General features: G+C 32.2%; 3 protein-coding genes across 8 annotated transcripts in view; 2 read left to right on the top strand and 1 right to left on the bottom strand.

Moving 5' to 3' along the window:
• The window catches only part of LOC122715275 (solute carrier family 12 member 4), a 154,363-nt gene extending 150,957 nt beyond the window's left edge, over positions 1–3,406 (bottom strand). For all 3 annotated transcript variants that reach the window (XM_043937335.1, XM_043937336.1, XM_043937337.1), the window contains exon 1: positions 3,298–3,406. The gene's annotated coding sequence lies outside the window, so the exon portion shown is untranslated. The remainder of the gene's footprint in view (positions 1–3,297) is intronic.
• Positions 1,271–7,991, top strand: LOC122715277 (bromodomain-containing protein 7). 4 transcript variants are annotated; one of them, XM_043937340.1, is made up of 4 exons: positions 3,554–3,686; positions 4,310–4,420; positions 5,232–6,929; positions 7,012–7,991. In XM_043937340.1, the coding sequence occupies exons 3-4, from the start codon at positions 5,339–5,341 to the stop codon at positions 7,668–7,670; spliced, it is 2,250 nt and encodes a 749-aa protein (XP_043793275.1). In that variant the 5' UTR covers positions 3,554–3,686; positions 4,310–4,420; positions 5,232–5,338; the 3' UTR covers positions 7,671–7,991. The 4 variants fall into 4 exon arrangements, with proteins under 4 accessions (XP_043793277.1, XP_043793276.1, XP_043793274.1 ...); XM_043937342.1 differs by lacking the exons at positions 3,554–3,686; positions 4,310–4,420 and adding an exon at positions 1,271–1,504; XM_043937341.1 differs by lacking the exons at positions 3,554–3,686; positions 4,310–4,420 and adding an exon at positions 1,523–2,544.
• Positions 7,992–9,492: 1,501 nt separating this feature from the next.
• The window catches only part of LOC122714713, a 151,981-nt gene continuing 144,042 nt past the window's right edge, over positions 9,493–17,431 (top strand). Inside the window, exon 1 of the mRNA XM_043936320.1 lies at positions 9,493–9,552. The gene's annotated coding sequence lies outside the window, so the exon portion shown is untranslated. The remainder of the gene's footprint in view (positions 9,553–17,431) is intronic.

The raw sequence follows: 17,431 nt of genomic DNA, 5'->3' as shown, positions 1-17,431 counted from the left end.
CTTAACATGGATGAAGAAAAATTAAAGAAAAGAAGTTGAAGAAAAAATACTGTGAGAATATGTGAATCGATATGTGTTGTAATGATTAAGTAATGATATAAATAATAGTTTTTCTATGCATGTAAAAAATGAAAAAAAATGCATGTGATTATTGTATCTTTTAATTGTTTTAAAAATTTATATGGGGAAGAAAATTTATACGGTGAAGGAAAATCGAATTTTATTCTATTTCTCAACTATACTCAAAAATTTTCTTCGGTTAAATTATTTTAAGCAATCAGTAAATTAAATTTAATCATAAATAATTTTGGATTTAAATTTTAGATTAAATTTTTTAATTGAAATTGATGATATTTCAAACTTTTAACAAAATATATGCAACGATGAATCACAAAGTTATTGCCGCGAATAATGCATGAGTATAGCCACGTGTATGCGTGAATTCACCGGCTTTTTTCAGGACCGTATCTCTGTCCCGATATGCCATCCTCCCCTACTAATTCCGCGTTTCAACAAAGAGAATCTCAAGAAGAACATGAGTTTCGATGTGATCAATGTTCTTTCGCGAAACAAAGCAATCTCGTTGTTAGTGTCTATACAATTCAAAAATGCATCTATAATGCAAATAGCTAAACAACAGTGATTTCGAACCTCAGAAAAACCGAAAGGGACGTTAACTTGTGAGTATCGATTATCGCGAATCTCTTTAAGTGCATTTCGAAATGTTTAAATGTATAATTGCCAATTGGATTGTTATTTGACCGATAATCTATTATTTATTATCGAGCGTTAATATCGATCATAGTGAAAGAAACGATCGTGATGCATAAATTTTGCGGGCAGCTTGATTATTCAAAAGTACGCTTCTACGCGTTACGTGAATATGTTTGTATGTACATTATGCATGTGCACATGTGTGTCCCGTATTTCAGGGTTACAGTACTGTATCGTGACGATAACACATCTGTAATAGTATACGTATGAATTACTACATTTTCGTTCACGATGCGGTGAGTAATCGCAACTTCATCGGTTGCCTGTATCCTGTTCTAGGTGGCAGCAGGAAACGGAAACCTTTCTTTCGGGAAAATTCCATTATGTATTGCATTTCGAATCCTTCCGTCAAAGGATCAATGACATATGTATAGATATATACATAAATAAGTTCAATCTGTAAAACGAAATCGAATTATGAAAGAAAAGATAACTATTTCCAATGCAGCGTATCAAATAAATATTGTTTGATTCATGATCATAAATTATAACTCAATGTTTATCCTAATTATTTCTTATCTAAATGGAATTTAATTCTTTTTCCATTATATTATATAATTACATTGAAATGTTATTTCCATTTAATGATACTTAAAGCATAGATAGCGTAAGCGTTATTTGTGATAAACGCCCCTCGAATGAACAACGTTAAAGATTGTGTCAGTTTTAAAGATTGTACATATCACATATGATTGAAAATATAAAAAATTCGTTCGACTACCAATATAAGGTAAATTTTGGATTGAAAAAAAAGTATCCAAGAAGCGGTTTTTTTTGGTTACAATATTCCGTTGCTTCTTTGTGGTCAATACAAAAGAAGGAAAGCGCCGTTAAAGACATTTTGAAATTATGCTTTATTTAAGTGCTTATTCTGTGTGTAAGTTCGTTTCTATACGTATCTCTCTTTATTTAACAAGGATATAATTGATCAGTTAACTTGTTAATGTGTAAAGAGCTCATCACAAGTGTCGGATATTGGCAGTCTAGGATCTGACTCGTAAGACATTTTATTTGTAAGAAAAATCGCATTAATATTTCAAATGCATGGAAATTGTCAATAAAATGTACCACTTTATTGCAAAAGCTAAAGCTATAACTACAATTTGTGAAGTTCTTGAGTTTCATATATTTTCACGTTCCATTGATAATGCAAATCCATTGTCACGTTCGTTACTTGTCGGTCTGACAATATATGTATGTATGTATGTATGTATATTGTATGTACGTATAACTATGTATGTGTATTATTGCCGACACGTTTTTAAAAGTGTAGTATATTTGAGTGCCACAGATAGTTTATTGATTTTTTAAAATGCCTTAACTATTAATTGAATGATAAAATATCTATCTATAAATATCTCAAGCACCCTTTGCTTGAAAAATAGTGAAATGTGCTAAATATTGAATAGTATCGATTCTGTGTTAAAAAGATATTAAGTGAAGATGTAAAGTGATTTGGAAGTCGGTGAAACATCGACAATTTCCCAGTCTTTGTGTACTTAAGGTCGACAAGCCTCAGTTCGGTGTGTTCCGATCGAACCCGAGAGATTCGAAGGGAGGCACAAACAGGAATTGGCTGGTCGATGCACCTTAGCGTTCAAGGCATAGTGGAACGCAAGGGAAGTCGGCACATCTGCGCTGTACGTGAATTTTTTTCGAAACCACTGAGAAAATACATTACTCTTTCTCTCCCTCTGTTGTGCCCAACGTTGCGCCGAAACAGCTGATCGTTTGCCCCTTTAATTGCATCGCGACTGGGTCGACGCTGTGGTAAGTTATTGAAAATTTCAATAAAAATTCGTCATTATATTTGCTCGTTTAGTGGGAAAATATCGTACGGTAAAATATGTCTATGAATACGGTCGAAAGTTTCATTCCTCGGTGTACGGTAAGTGCTACTACTTCAAGTATCTTTTGTAGGTTAGGAAGCGCCTTTCGTCTATAAAGCTCCATACACAATGTTCCCTTGAATCATCTGCGTGCATGTACAGTGATAAGATACTATTCTATCTTATGAAAGACAATTTTAAATCTTCAAAATATATAACGTTGTTAATGTCTGTATACCATTCAAGACGCCATTGTGCAACTTATAAAATTCGATAAAACGTCCGAGTTTCCTGGTTATATTAGTTTACATTTACATTTATTTTCATTTGCAGAGAATTAATGAAGTAAATTATACTCTTAAATCCAATATTATGTTTTTTGTTCGTAACTATATACAATTGAAAATGCAATGGCGGGATTTGTAAATAGAGTGATATGATACATATATATATATATATATATATATATATATATATATTGAAATAGTAACATAATTTAAATGGAATCAAAATTAAATACAATAGAATCAAAAATGAGTGTAAATTAATGTTAAATTAATGTAAATTAATGATTAAAAGCTATAAATATAATTTAGAATATACAATCTACATTCAAAAATTCTAATAATGGTGTTACTGCGTATGACTGAATTTTTTGTAAATAATTTGTTTGTATAAAAGAAAAATTTAGTACCTGTTTTGCATTGTAAGAAAAGTATCTTGAAAAATGTATAAATTGATTTTTCGGTGTTTGAACACAAATAAATATATATTCGAATGAATTTATAACGCGCGCTTCTTTGAACGACGCGACGCCATGACACTGCAGCTGGCGAATACAAGCGGGCGGGGGAAACGAAAGACTTGCATCCTCCATAACGGCTTGGAGTTCTGTGACGTCTTCAATGGCTGCCGCTGTATTGTCTACATACGTAACGGAGCGCGGTACTCTGATCCACCGCGTTCCGTGGTGGTTTACGACGTAGTGTTTACTGTTTATCGTTAGAATACTCTATCAGGCTGTGGGCCGGCAAACCATGGGTTCGAAGAAACATAAAAAGCACAAGCGCGAAAGACACGAAGGTGAGAACCTGGGTTGTATTCGATGTATCTCGAACGTCTTATCGTTTTTGGTTACTTTTAATTGTTCTATAACATCATCTCGGCATCAAAGGTTATCGCGTTATTATATGTCGCGTTTTGAATAGCATATCATGCTGTATATCGTGTTTTCGAACAAAATACCGGTCGCGCCACAAATTGAAAAGGCATTTCGACTGTCGTTTCGATGCGATATTTGTTTTTATGTTTGTTGATCGAATCGCACTCGCGTTGACAGCTCGTTGCTATGTTATCAGGTGTTCTCGTTAAATAATATATTTCTGAGTTCTCACTTGATGCACTATACATTGAAGTAACGGGTGTCTTTGGTTATTCAAATACTCCGTTTATCCTCATTTTATTTTATTTTTGTATTCGTTTTTATTGCTCGATTTTGACATTATTGGATTATCTCACTATAATTCTTTAGTATTGACATTTATGTCAATCACATGAGGATTCAAATGAAAAAATTATCCACAAAATATGAATATGCACAAAATATAGATTTTGAAAGATTTACAGAGTACAAGGACCTTAATGGTTGAAATTTTTAAAAATTTTCATTGGAATCCTTTTTGTACTCATAGTTTAATAATGCACAGGAATTTTGACTACGTTTTCACCACGGACAAACTGAGAGTGAGGTTGGAGTAGAAGTGAGGTGGATTCAAAAGTATAAACGAAGGTTCCACAGCAACAGGTGCGACGTGGAAGTAAGTGACGTGTAACAACGGACATGGACTGGTTGCACGACAGAACTAGCTGTGCTTCCAAAATTACTCAGATGTTCCAAACCCTTTTAGTTTTTTTTTTTGTCTATTAAAATTAGTTGAAGTGCAACAAGATCTTTAATAAGTCAAATTTGCTGTTTTTATTCTAAAGAATTGTAGGGATCTATATAGAGATATAATTATATCTGTTGCACTTCAATCACTTAGTTCCTTGGCTGTTATTTATTATGGCATCAGAGGCCATATATGCTTTTGCTTTACCTCTTATGAGGTATTTACAATTTCAACAGTTGCTCCTTCCTTGATTATTCCTACAGATTCAGTCGATCAATACAACAACAATTATTTTATTGCATACTTCTATCAAGGTTTATTTAATTTAAATCAAGCTACTTCCATCTCGCTTCCAGTTTGTTGAATGTGAAAACAAGGTCACTGTCCTGTTATAAAATCATCTTTGTTATTATTATTATCAACTTCTCCCACTACCTTTCTATTGATATCCTGTAGATTTTTAATAATTTAAAATTATATTTATTTTTTTTTTTCATATAATCCTGCAAGATATAATGCAATATTTAGTACCATATATATAATGTAATATTTAGCACCATATTTTTGCATTACAACACTTATGCTGTTATTCTGCACTTCTATGATTTTCTGCAAGACATTTTTGTTGCATGCACTAAATTTTATTTATAGCTTAATGCTTTAATGTCTTCATACAATTAAAAAATATTAAAGATTTTGATACGTTATAAATATATTTTATTTTCTTTTTTTTTAACAGAAGGACATTATACAACCACGGATAAACCCCCCACTTTAAAATTAATCTTAAAGATTGGGGGTAGTAGTGGAACACCTGAATACGGCAACGAATCTCCAAGTCAGACAATGTTGTCCCAACATTTGGGTGTCTACCAACAACAGTTGGGTCTCAATTGCTCTGTAACGCAAGAATCTGAATACGATAGGTATATAGGGCATAAAAAACTTAAAAAGAAAAAGAAAAAGAAGGATAAAAGGCACAAGCATCATCACAAAGATAAAAAAAGAAGAAGAGAAGAATCCAGTCAAGAATCAGTAGGAGATGCTGATGAAAGTTTAGTTGAAATTCCTAAAAAAATTCCTAATCATCAATTGTTACCTCCAAGACCACCATCTAGTGGAGAACACAGAGTTGGCATTACTAGCCATATTAGTTCTCTTTCTCCACATCGTGAACCTAGAACTTGTGTACTTAGGAAAATCGCCGAACGAACACCTCTTCAACGATTATTAGAACATCTTCTTAGGTCAATGGAGAAACGTGATCCTCAGCAATTTTTTGCTTGGCCAGTTACAGATAGTATTGCACCTGGATATTCTCAAATCATTACGAATCCTATGGATTTTAGTACTATAAAACAAAAAATAGATGATAACAGTTATCAAAATTTAAATGAATTCGTAGAAGATTTCAAATTAATGTGTGATAATGCCACTACGTACAATCATCCAGATACTATTTATTACAAGGCGGCAAAGAAATTATTACATGTTGGCCTAAAAATGGTAACACCCGATAAACTTCGACAATTAAGACCTGTTTTAACATATATGCAAGATATATCGAAAGAAGAACTCGGATTCGAATTGGGTACAGAAGATCCTAATAATCCTGATATTCCTGTAACGGAAGAACAAATTGAACGAGAACGAGAACAAGAAGAACGTAACGAAGAAGCTGAGGAACTTAGGAAAGAGAATCAGAGGAAAATAAGATTAGCAAATTTGGGTAAATTTGAAGCCATTCCGGATGACATGACACCAGAGGAAATCTTGAAACAAGCCCGAGGAGCCGCGAAAACAGCGTCTGAAAAGTTAACGTTAAAAAGATTGAATTCCAAGATGGGTTTTCTTAGGCAAAAGAAAGATGGAACGACTAGCTTACAAATAATAGTACCGGGAGACGGAGTGATTCCAGGAACTAATCAAAGACCAGTGTCATTAGGGCAGCTTATAGGTAAATTGAATCATGGTACAGGAGCATTAGCAGGATTTCGTGAAGATAGGAGAAATATGTCGAAACCAGTAAAACCTTTATATTATGGTGCCTTTGGTTCTTATGCTCCAAGTTACGATTCCACGTTTGCTAATCTCACGAAGGAAGAAACAGACTTGGTGTATCAAACATATGGTGATGAAACTGCTGTACAATATGCAGAGTCAATTTTAGATTTTGCTAAAGACTGTGATTATACGTTAACTATGGTGGACGATTTGTTGGATATTCTTACAGGAGGAGATCACAGAAAGACTAAGAAGTTCCTTGAGGAAAAACGAAGACTCAAAGAGGAAGAAGAGAAAATAAAACATTTATTAGAAAAACCAATGCAAGATGTAAATCGTAATATTCCATCTTTAGAGAACATTAAAGTTGATATCGATCAATTAAAGACTCTATCGGAGTTAGGAATTGATGTTAATTTCTTAGAAAATTTAGGTAATTATAAAAAATTTGAAAGATAAAATATTTATAATACAAAATAATAAAATTTTATTTTAAATCTTATTTTCTTTTACAGAGGAAGACTTAAAACTCAACGAAGAACGCGCGGCATTGCAAAATCGGTTAGATGATACATCACAAATGTTAGGCCGTTTAAAACAAGTACAACATGAGCGACTTTCGGTTCCACCGCCAGCTCATTTGTCGAATGTTTCTAAACCATCAGAAACGGAAGTTGCAATAGCTGATAAAATTACGGATAATTTGACAGAAATAGCAAAAAAACTTCCTCCCTCAGCAATCGCTCCTGTAGATGGTTTGCGAAGAGCTATGGGTATTGCACCCCTTGGCGGACCAGAGCCTATGGAAGTGGAACCGATTACTCATAATCCAACAATCGTTGCGGAAAATAATTTATTGTCGCAATCTAGTAATAATCAAGTTCCGTCGAATTTATTATCGGCTCCTTCACCAATTCAAAACACTAATTTGCTCAGTCCAACCAGTCAACAAAATCAATCGATTAATATCGTGAATACGAATCAGTCACCTATGCAGATACAAATCGGCATGACACACAGTCAAACGCCTCCGTCTTTATTAACTACTTCAGAAACGTCTGCAGTTCCAGATCTAGAATCGGAACTTCGAGAATTTTTGGAAAGCGATCCTACATTAGGACACTCGCCACTTCACGATGATAAAACATTGGAGGATATTTTATCCGAATCTTAGTGTGTACGATTTTCGAGATATGATATATGATATAATATACCTCCTACAGGTTGTACATTTTATTACATATAGACACTAATATTAATTATTACGTTTAATGACAAGCGTGCGGTTAATAAATAAGTTCGTATCATGTAATATGATGTCATTCAATTAATACCGCTTTATTTTATGGATATATATTATTTATGAAGTTTGCGTAACAGGTTATATTGGATGAATATTTGTAACATTTTGGTGAAATGTGTTTGTATTGTAAAATATTGTTTAAAATAATGAAAAAGATATTTTAATGTTTTATAGAAAATTGATTTTAATGAAGAATTTAGAAATGAAATTTATTTAAATTTGCTTTTTTATTCTTAAAAAAATTATATTCATAAAAAATAATAATTAATTATTGATAAAATGTTACGCAAACGGAAAATCCGTATAAGAGCAATTTCTTTATATAAAAAATAAATTCAATCTTTTCTTTATTAAATTACTTTGCAAATGCTAAAATAACGAAATGTCATTACTATTTTAAAATGAGAAAATATGACAGAAATTGTAAATATTCATAAAGTGTATTTTTAAAAATGATTCGTGCATTTTATTTTATACCATATTAATATTAAAAAATATGCAACTATTAAAAACTAAAAATTGAAACTTTAAAAAATATTGCTTTTGTATCTTTTATAAATAATTATAGTAAAAAAATTCAGTGAAAAAATGAATAAAAATAAAAAAATTGTACGATATTTGTATATAACAATATCAATTATATCATATAACCTCGTTTATATAATATAATTGATTAAAATTAGAAAAAACTAATTTCAAATTATGTTTTAGAGACTTATCTTTAATTTGAGCTTTCAGAAATTTAGAAGAAATTTAGCCCAGAAGTTGAGAAATTTAAATTTTTTGATTTTGCTAGTTGATGGTTAATTACATCTACTGTCGTTAGATGGTGTTTCGATCTCCATAAATATAATATTTAAAAATATATTGAAAAAACAAAATTGACAATCAGATTCATGAATATTTACATATAAATAAAAAATTAAAATGAATACGATTTTGAATATATTATAATTCATCGAGTTAGAAAAATTTAACCTGTAATATATTTCTGCGGTTTTGAACAAAAAAACCGCAACGGTTTAACCAATAGGAAAATTACTTGACGAACCGTTGAATTTGGTTCTAACCAATAGAAAAACTATTTAATAAACCGGTGTATATGTTTCTAGCCAATAGGAAATGGAATATTGCTTTGTATACCGATACATATGTGATGTCATTTTATTGTTGAAAATCGACAGTGCAAGACGTGTTTCATCCTGTTCGAGATATTTATTCTCAATTATAAAATATTTCTCTTGGTACGATTTTTTTACAGTATAATCTTAATCTCGTTTATATAATACATATTTATTTAATAATTTATTAGACATTATTACAATAAAATTAAACGTTAATTTTTTTTTTCATCATTATTATACAATAAATAAATATTAAAATTAATATATAATATTGTATTAATTTGAAAAGAATATGAATTTAATTATTGCAATTTATAACTTTTTTTTATTGCTACAATATTAATCATTGAAGATAATCATTACTTTTTATATATAATTTTTATACAATTTAATATTTGTTATTGCACATTTAATATTATTAATATCAATTATACAATAATATAATTAATTATTTGAGAAATTGATTAGATTTTTACTTTGTTAATAGATTTATTCAGTTTCTTTCGATTTGTATTTTCAGATGTCAGTGTGTTTTCCATTCTCTCCAACAGTTGATTCACATTCAATTAAATATGCCAGCAAAATCAAATAATGGAAAAGAGTGAAAAGGAATATCAACGTTTCATTTTGTGAGTCATGATTTTTTAAATATTATATTTATTAACTAATCATCTAAAAAATAATTCGATTTATTTCGTGTTTGGATATATTTTATTCAGAATTCACAATAACAATATTCGTATTATAATAAGAACGGAAAATATAACAATTAAATTTCCAAGAGTTTAAAATAAGAATTAGTGAATATAGAAAAAAAGTGTTCTCCGAAGAATTTGAAGTTGCATTTTTTAGCATGTAGTTTGTACCTCACTTCAGATTTCTAAACCGTTCTACTTTAATCAATCATAAAACTATCGAAATAAACGCCTTTCTAATTATTTCAAGAAACAATTATGAAATTGCTTTTTTTTTTGCGGTATATAGAAGCGTTATTTATACAGCATATAAAATGCACAGTATAACCTAGTCGATTGCAGCTGTGTAATGTGATATTCACAGGAACGAAATTGTAGGGATATATACATTGTAGATAGCGAGTAACTGTTCGATAATCGGATTATGTCGGTAAAGTGTAGGCTAATTTGAAAATTCCGCAAGCCTCCATCCTTGTGTATAATAAGTGTGATTCACTGTAATTATGTCGTTATAACGAAGTAGACAAGTTCGAGTATGGAAAACCAGAAACTCGATTAACCCGAGTTGCGTTTATTGCGGCTCAAATCTCTTTACCCATTAACATGCCCGACTAACTATTCCATTAACATTTTACCATAGAAATTAAAAAAATTATTTCTGAAAAATTTGTCTTGATATCGTTGAACAAATATTAAAATATATTCAACATTATTTTATTTCATTTCTGCTTCGTTTTACTTCTGTTTATTTTTGGTGAACGTTTTTTGTTGAAATTAAATATTGAAATTCCTTATCGAATTCCTTTTTTTTTTTTTTTATCTACGCAGGCTACTGTGAGATATTCAATAGATCAACATGTTTTCAGATGATTCTCTTGTCTATTTTTAATTTATGTCAAATTTTTTCTTTTTCTTTCTTCTTTTTTAATTATTCATAAACAAAAAAAAATAATTTAAATTTCCCCTTTTTTTTTTTGAAACGATAACGATACGAAATGTTTTATAATTAAGATATTCGATTTATTTAAATTTCATTTCATTTCAACATCACGATATTTAAATAAAACATTCCGATAACGAAGTTTGCCTTCTTCATGCTCCAGGATTTAATTTAATTCGTTTGTGGTATCTTACTTACCTTCGATGTTTCGTGGACGATGATTTTCGGAAGTTCGATTTTGATAGAAGAAACGATTCGATTTAAGATTCTGACTCGAACTATATACGGAACGTAATAATTCTCGCGAAACGAATGCACTCGACGAGAGTGTCCCAGAGATTGTATTCTGACAGGTTAATTAAACGACGATTCCATTCTTTCGAAAATATCGCGGTACGCCTGGAAATGGCGTGTTCGCGTGGTTTCCCTGAAAGTCACGAGCTGAGCAATTATCATTATTTGATATTTATTTGCGATAATCTGTGATAAACATTTACGCCATTTCTTTGCACGAATTACAATTTTTGCAGAGTCACACAGAGAGGTAAAATATTCGTGTTATTGACATTTATCGAAGGATTTTCGTTCGAATTCTATTGAATTTTATTTTATAGCTGTTTGAAAATTTTGAAAGTTTAATAATTAATTTTCTTTTTTAAATCGATAAAAAGATCATGAAAATTGATTAAAATAATAATATTGATAGATATATGCGAACATATAACTCTGCTTCGTTTTTTTAGGTTATTTTTGACTCGGCTGTGTTTTTCTATTTAAGAGATTTATAATCTCGAGAAAAATATGAAATAATTATTGTGAATTTCGTTATCATCCAATATCAAATTTGTTTTTTAAAACATTAAAAGAATATAAGGAAGGATACAGGATATTTAATTTTGAACAAATATCTAACCTATATTTTTACCATTTCCTAAATATTATATTACAAAGTACTCGAATAGATAATATTAATCTTTCATAAAATTTTCATTTCGAAACACTTTATTGAGCTAGATGAACCAGCAAGGAATAAAAATAAAGGAAATTCCAAAAGTTTAACAAGGCATGGATTCAATTACACAGAGGAAACCAGCCGCAATTTCCACTATGGTTACTTACCTACTATATTTCAAGCTTGCCGGATTAGTTTTCCCGTCAGGAACAGTCCACGACATCCTAGGAGATCCTGATGGTTAGCTAACGTGGGAATTTCCCAGTCAAGTTCGTAGGTAGTTACCTCGAAAACTGTTTAAAATGTAAAGTCGACGTTGATTTGTGGGCATTCGGGCATTCTCTGGCAAAATGCCGCGGTTCTCTTGTAAATTTTTATTTCCCTCTTGTACCATTTTTTCATTCTTCACGATTTTTTAAATTGAAAGCGATAACGTGCTATTTAAAGTATCACTTTCCTAACTAATCCGTCACTTATAGAGGCAGATTATTTTCTTAATTTTTTAATTCACTTCTTGAACTGGTGGAAACGAGATAAAGTTACTATTACACATAATCGTGTTACGTGCTTTGAATTATTTTAAATTAAATCTTAAGATTTTTTTGTCGTTAATAAATTTCTTCAGTTTGAAGAATTTGAGACAGATTTAAAAAGTTAGATAATTTGATTGCAATAATTCTATAACAAAGACAATAAAATGAAATTTTTATATTTCATTTTTCTTATTTCATTGATTCGATATTGAGCCAATGACACGGTATAACTTCGTAACAATTATCGTAGCATTGTTGTACCGTACAAACTGATATTGAACGAGACAATTAAATCCTCAAAGACAAACGAATTCTGTTTCCGTCTAAATCGGCGAAGCTTGATTAAACTATGGTGCATGGTCAAAGAAAGATGGCTCGCTATGTCGAAATTGATTATCGTAGAGGCGGATCATAAGGTTCATTATCCACGCGTTATTCCGGTGAATTGTACAGGAGCCATACGGAAATATTGGATTCGGGAAATTTGCTTTGGCAGTGACGCGTGAAATCAACGCGGTCGAGCAAACGCCTCGTCACGAATGCTTGCCCCCATGACAAATAGACAAGTGCTAAACGCAAATCACGACGATTCGTGATTAAACGAACCAGTTGCTTGTTTGCTTTAAAGAGAATATACTCGAAACGTTTACGAAAACGGTTAAAAGTTCTTTGACGTATTAACGATACTTTCTGAAATTAATTTTGTTTTAACGAAATATAACGTGCGAAATATATGGTGAGAAAATGGAATAGTTTTGGAAATTGGAATTGGATAATAAAAAAAAAAAAAAAAAAATCCTGGAGGAATATTATTGAATTTGATGGTATACGAAGATAAGAAAAATATAAGGTAGAAATATAAGAAGGAAAAAAGAAAAAAATTTATTTATTGTAACGTAACGAAATTAAAAGGAACATTTCTATTTTTCTTAATAAAAACAATTTAACAAAATTCGTACTCGATTCCGTGACTCGAAGTCAAAGTGTTGATATTTGTATTCATTAACAGAAACGGCATAAGCTTAACCAAACCATCGAGACACGACGTGTGTTAAACAGAGTGAAATACAAGCGTATCGGATTGAACGAGGGAAACGCGTTCGTGACTGAATCGACGCAGTAGAGTAGGAGCGTAATAACGTCAGACTGGGCAGATAAACTCGTACGTTCACGTATATCTTGATTAAGCTGTAAAATCAATGCTTCTAATGTATTTATTTCATCAGGTCAGTCGGTGCAACAATGTAGCAATTTATGGAGCGATAATTTGAAATTTGAAACACGCTTCTATGATAAGTATTACAATTTCTCGTAAATTCGTAACGCGTTGATTAATTCGATTAAAAGAGGCGACGAAAATCGTGTTAGAAAATCAATCACATTATATCGATCTGCAATGAATTTGTCACGCGAATGAAAATTTCTAACCTATATGATTTAGCTTAAAAGAATTTATTTTATATCGATTGAATTTTTTAACTGGAATGTTGAATATTTGATAATGAAGCTATTCGTTCGTAAATTTTTGATAATAATCGGAGGCCAGAAACAAGTCGGTAAGTAACTCGATCTCATCTTGCGAACACTTCATACGTTGAAAATCAATTTCGAGCGAGCATAGTTTTCTCAACTTCGAATCGTAAACGGATTTCAGAGAAATTTCAACAAATTTAATCGTAGCGCCCCTCGCGGTAAGCAGTCGTCTAACGCGGCTTTGGATTTTAATCGACCGTAACGGTTGGATAGCCTCGCCACCGAACGAATATTCCTCCTCGTTTTAATCCCCGTTTCATACAATCCTCGGAATTCCATTAAAATTCCTCCATACGGAAATCGAACACGTCGACACATCTCAATATCATACGTATCATCGACGCGTCTATTATCGAGCTTCGATTCTTCTGTCCTCTCGAGAATAAAGTTTCAAATTTACTCGCTCGATACGATTGTGTCCTACCTATCCTTTAAGACGACCAATTTATAGTTGTGTTTACGAGCGACGTGCCTCATTCTCGCGATTTTAAGAAGAGGGGGAACATAGTCGAAACGCAACGCCGCACCGTGGCGCTATAAAGCGAACAATCATATTCTCGTTATGGCGGCCAGGAAATTGCGCGACTCTTCTTTATTTATGCGGCTCGTGCGAACGGAAATTGCTCCACCTTTACTTTTCTCTACTGGAGAAGGCCACGCCCGTGTTTCCTCCATTTTCGCGACAAAGAAATTTTCATCCGTGAGGATGATCGATTATTTATGGATTTTTTTTTTATCGATCGTTTTGTTCCAGCTTTCAGTTTATAGGGATATAAAATGTGCAATATCCATTCCAGCAAAAGGATATTTGATTCTTCGAACGTTCTATTAAAATTTCGTCTTATTCCACTTGTCAGACGAGGATTGACTTGTTTTATTTCTAATACTTGTTGATCTACGCCACTTGCTCGGCTAAAATAATGACTTGTATTACTTCCGTCCGACTGTGGCCATTTTATTCTACTTCTGGCCACGACATGATTTAACATGGCCATGAAAGTAAAAACTTGCTTATATAACATTTATACAACATTTATCCAACATTCTTGCAATATTTTACGTATTTACGAGCTACTGTTGTTAAGAATGAATCTCGTTTGAGGCGAGCATTTTTAAATTGCTGTTTTTTTTCTCCGCTTAAAACAATTTGTAATTTAATTCCTCGAGGCATAAAGCTGAAATTTATTGATCTATATAAACCCAGCTTATTATTTGTTTTTTTTTTTTTACTGGAAATCTCGATCAAAGGATATTCCATATGAACTCGTAATAAAAGAATTAATCGAGCGACTATTCTCGTTAATATTTACGACTTACAATTATATATATACTTTTGATCTTCGCGATAAAACTGACTGACGAAACGTTGTAGCAATTATTTTTTTTTATGTAACGAAATTAAAATTTTAAAAAGAAGGAAAATTACCTTTGGCATTTTTGATCTTAATGAAATCGTCCCGCGAATTTGTTAGGCGTAACGCGCACAAACTGGCGAGTGTTAAAATTTTACAAATCGTGATAAGGGAAAGAAAATTCGCATAAACGAGAATAAACGTTGAACGTGATGAGAATTTCCAGTGTAATATTGGCTTCGAGGGGGAAAAAAAAAAAAAAGAAAAGATGTTAATCGAGGAACATTTTCAGTCAAATCTTTGACACGATTATCCTTCAATCTCACTTTCCTTTCTTTCTTTCTTTTTGTTTTATTAATTATCATCGAATCTTCAGCGGAAATCGATATTAAAATGAAATTAATATTTATTTAATTTTCCTTCTTCCACGTAATTTTCCAAAACAAAATAACCAAGATACCAGAATCGAAATTACGTAAAATGTATCTTGGATTCTCTTATCTCATCCCTTTAATTTCTGCCTCTTCCTTATTCCCTTAACCCCTCTTATTAAACCAGCAAAGCTTCACCTTCGTTCTACGTAATTTCTCTTTCCAAGCTCGAACGACTTATTCCCGGATCTCGTCTTCTTCTGACTTAACCTCGTTACCCCTTCGAAATCGTGAATTTTCGAATCGAAAATTTCGAAGGAAAGTATCGCAACACGTGTCGTGACGGTCAAATTTGATCGATTCGATGGCAATTCTTTCTCGATGGAAACCGGAAGTACGCGTCATGCCAAGAGATGCGATAGGTTGGATCGGGAAGAAGAAGAAGAAGAAGAAGAGGAATAAATCCAAGAAAGCATTCGTTCTCGCGTGATTTCTCTAATGGCGAGCAAAAAGCAGAGATTCGACTCGTAATTCGACTTTCGACATATCCTTTCTTCTCCCTTTTTTTTTTTTTTTCAGGAAGGAAAGTTTAATCGAATCGAACGAACGATTTTCGAGGTATTTTTTCCCCCTCCCCCCGGATCAAAATGAAACATCGTTTCTTGCCATTTCTTTCCTTAGGGATGTGATTAAAAAAGGTTTCTTCTAATCTTTGTAATGGATCTTGGCTTTCTTTTGTCTTGGGAAGGATCGTTTCCTCTGGGAGAACGGGCATTTAAAGGAGAGGATTAAAAATGGGTTTTAAAAGTTTCTCAGATCGATAATATAATTTCTCGATCTTTTATCTGATGATTCTTTCTAGGTTTCTTTTCTAGGTTTTCCTTGTTTCCTCCGAGATGTAAAAGTGGCAATTTAAAGGAGAGGATTAAACAGGTTTGGACTCGAGAATCATGGAAATTAATATGATTCAGAGCTTTTTTCCTCCCTCGTAGATCCTTAGATTTCATCTCTGCGATGTTTGGAGTAGAATGTTTGAGTTTCGAAATCGATATTGATTCAAAAGTTTTCGATTATTCTTTCAGGATATTTTAGATTTCGATCATCTCCTCTGTTAATTTTAAATATTTAAAAGTATTTGAAATTATTCAAGATTATTATTTATAAATGGAGAATTAAACAGATTGGGGAATTTTTGGGATTGCTCGATTTGCAAACGGCTATCAATAGCGGTTCGAAATCTATCCTAATGCTACGCGATATACTGCATCGTAGCCGCCTAATTTCCCTGTGGAAACGAGTCGAACAAACGCATCGAAAACAAAGGAGGGGGGAACGTGAGCAAATATTGCGTTTCGCTTTCTTGAACAGCCCCTTTCCCCCCCCCTCTCATCTCCCTCCTTTCTTCTCGATCCCCTTTTTTGCATCCTCCAATTCTCATTTGTTCCCTCGGCCCCCTTTGACCGACAAAAGAGCCGGCCATTGATGTTCCATTTTTAATATTCCAACTCGCGCGTTCCACTTTCGCCCTTCATCTTCGGAATTTTAAAATTCAAATTTTCCCCGATCCATTCGTTTCGTTGTACGAAAAACGAGGAGTATCGCCTTTTTGCGCGTATTCGTCGTTCACGAATACAGAGATTTGTTTATTTTTTTTTTTTTCTTTTATCGTCTTTCGCAAAATTTGGAAATTGAACGAGGGTGCGAAATTTGGAAATTTGGAATGGCGCGATTTATTTGACTTGTAAATTAATGGAACCACCTTCGTTGCCAAAATAAAAATGAAGAAAAATAAATGGCGTAATTTACAAATTATCGCGAATAAATCGTTGGTTCATTTTTTTTTTTTTTTTTAGATGGAATTTTTCGTTATGCTTGTTGAAATGAAGTTCTAGTGTTAGATCTACGTGCGAAGTAAATGAAAATTTGTGATAATTTCGAACAACTTGATTAGATATGCCAGAGTTGACCTAAGTTACTTCAAGTATTAGTTGTGCAAATAAGTTCTTTTCCCTTTTTTCCAAATTCAAGATTTTATCATATAAATCAGATACAAGAGTACCCAATTTTGGAAAAAAATTTTGGAAAATTCGTAACAATTTCGAACAACTTGATTTGATTAGATGCCCGAGTTG

Source organism: Apis laboriosa, unplaced genomic scaffold (assembly GCF_014066325.1).
Source record: "Apis laboriosa isolate Shangri-la unplaced genomic scaffold, ASM1406632v1 scaffold34_cov151, whole genome shotgun sequence".
Lineage (NCBI taxonomy): Eukaryota > Metazoa > Arthropoda > Insecta > Hymenoptera > Apidae > Apis > Apis laboriosa.
This window is presented reverse-complemented; position numbering and strand designations above follow the sequence as displayed.

Coding starts and splice junctions, on each gene's coding strand:
- LOC122715277 (XM_043937339.1), top strand. CDS start 3,641: ATGGGTTCGAAGAAACATAAAAAGCACAAGCGCGAAAGACACGAAG. Junction 3,687..5,231: donor CAAGCGCGAAAGACACGAAG/GTGAGAACCTGG, acceptor TTTTTTTAACAG/AAGGACATTATACAACCACG. Junction 6,930..7,011: donor TAATTTCTTAGAAAATTTAG/GTAATTATAAAA, acceptor TTTCTTTTACAG/AGGAAGACTTAAAACTCAAC.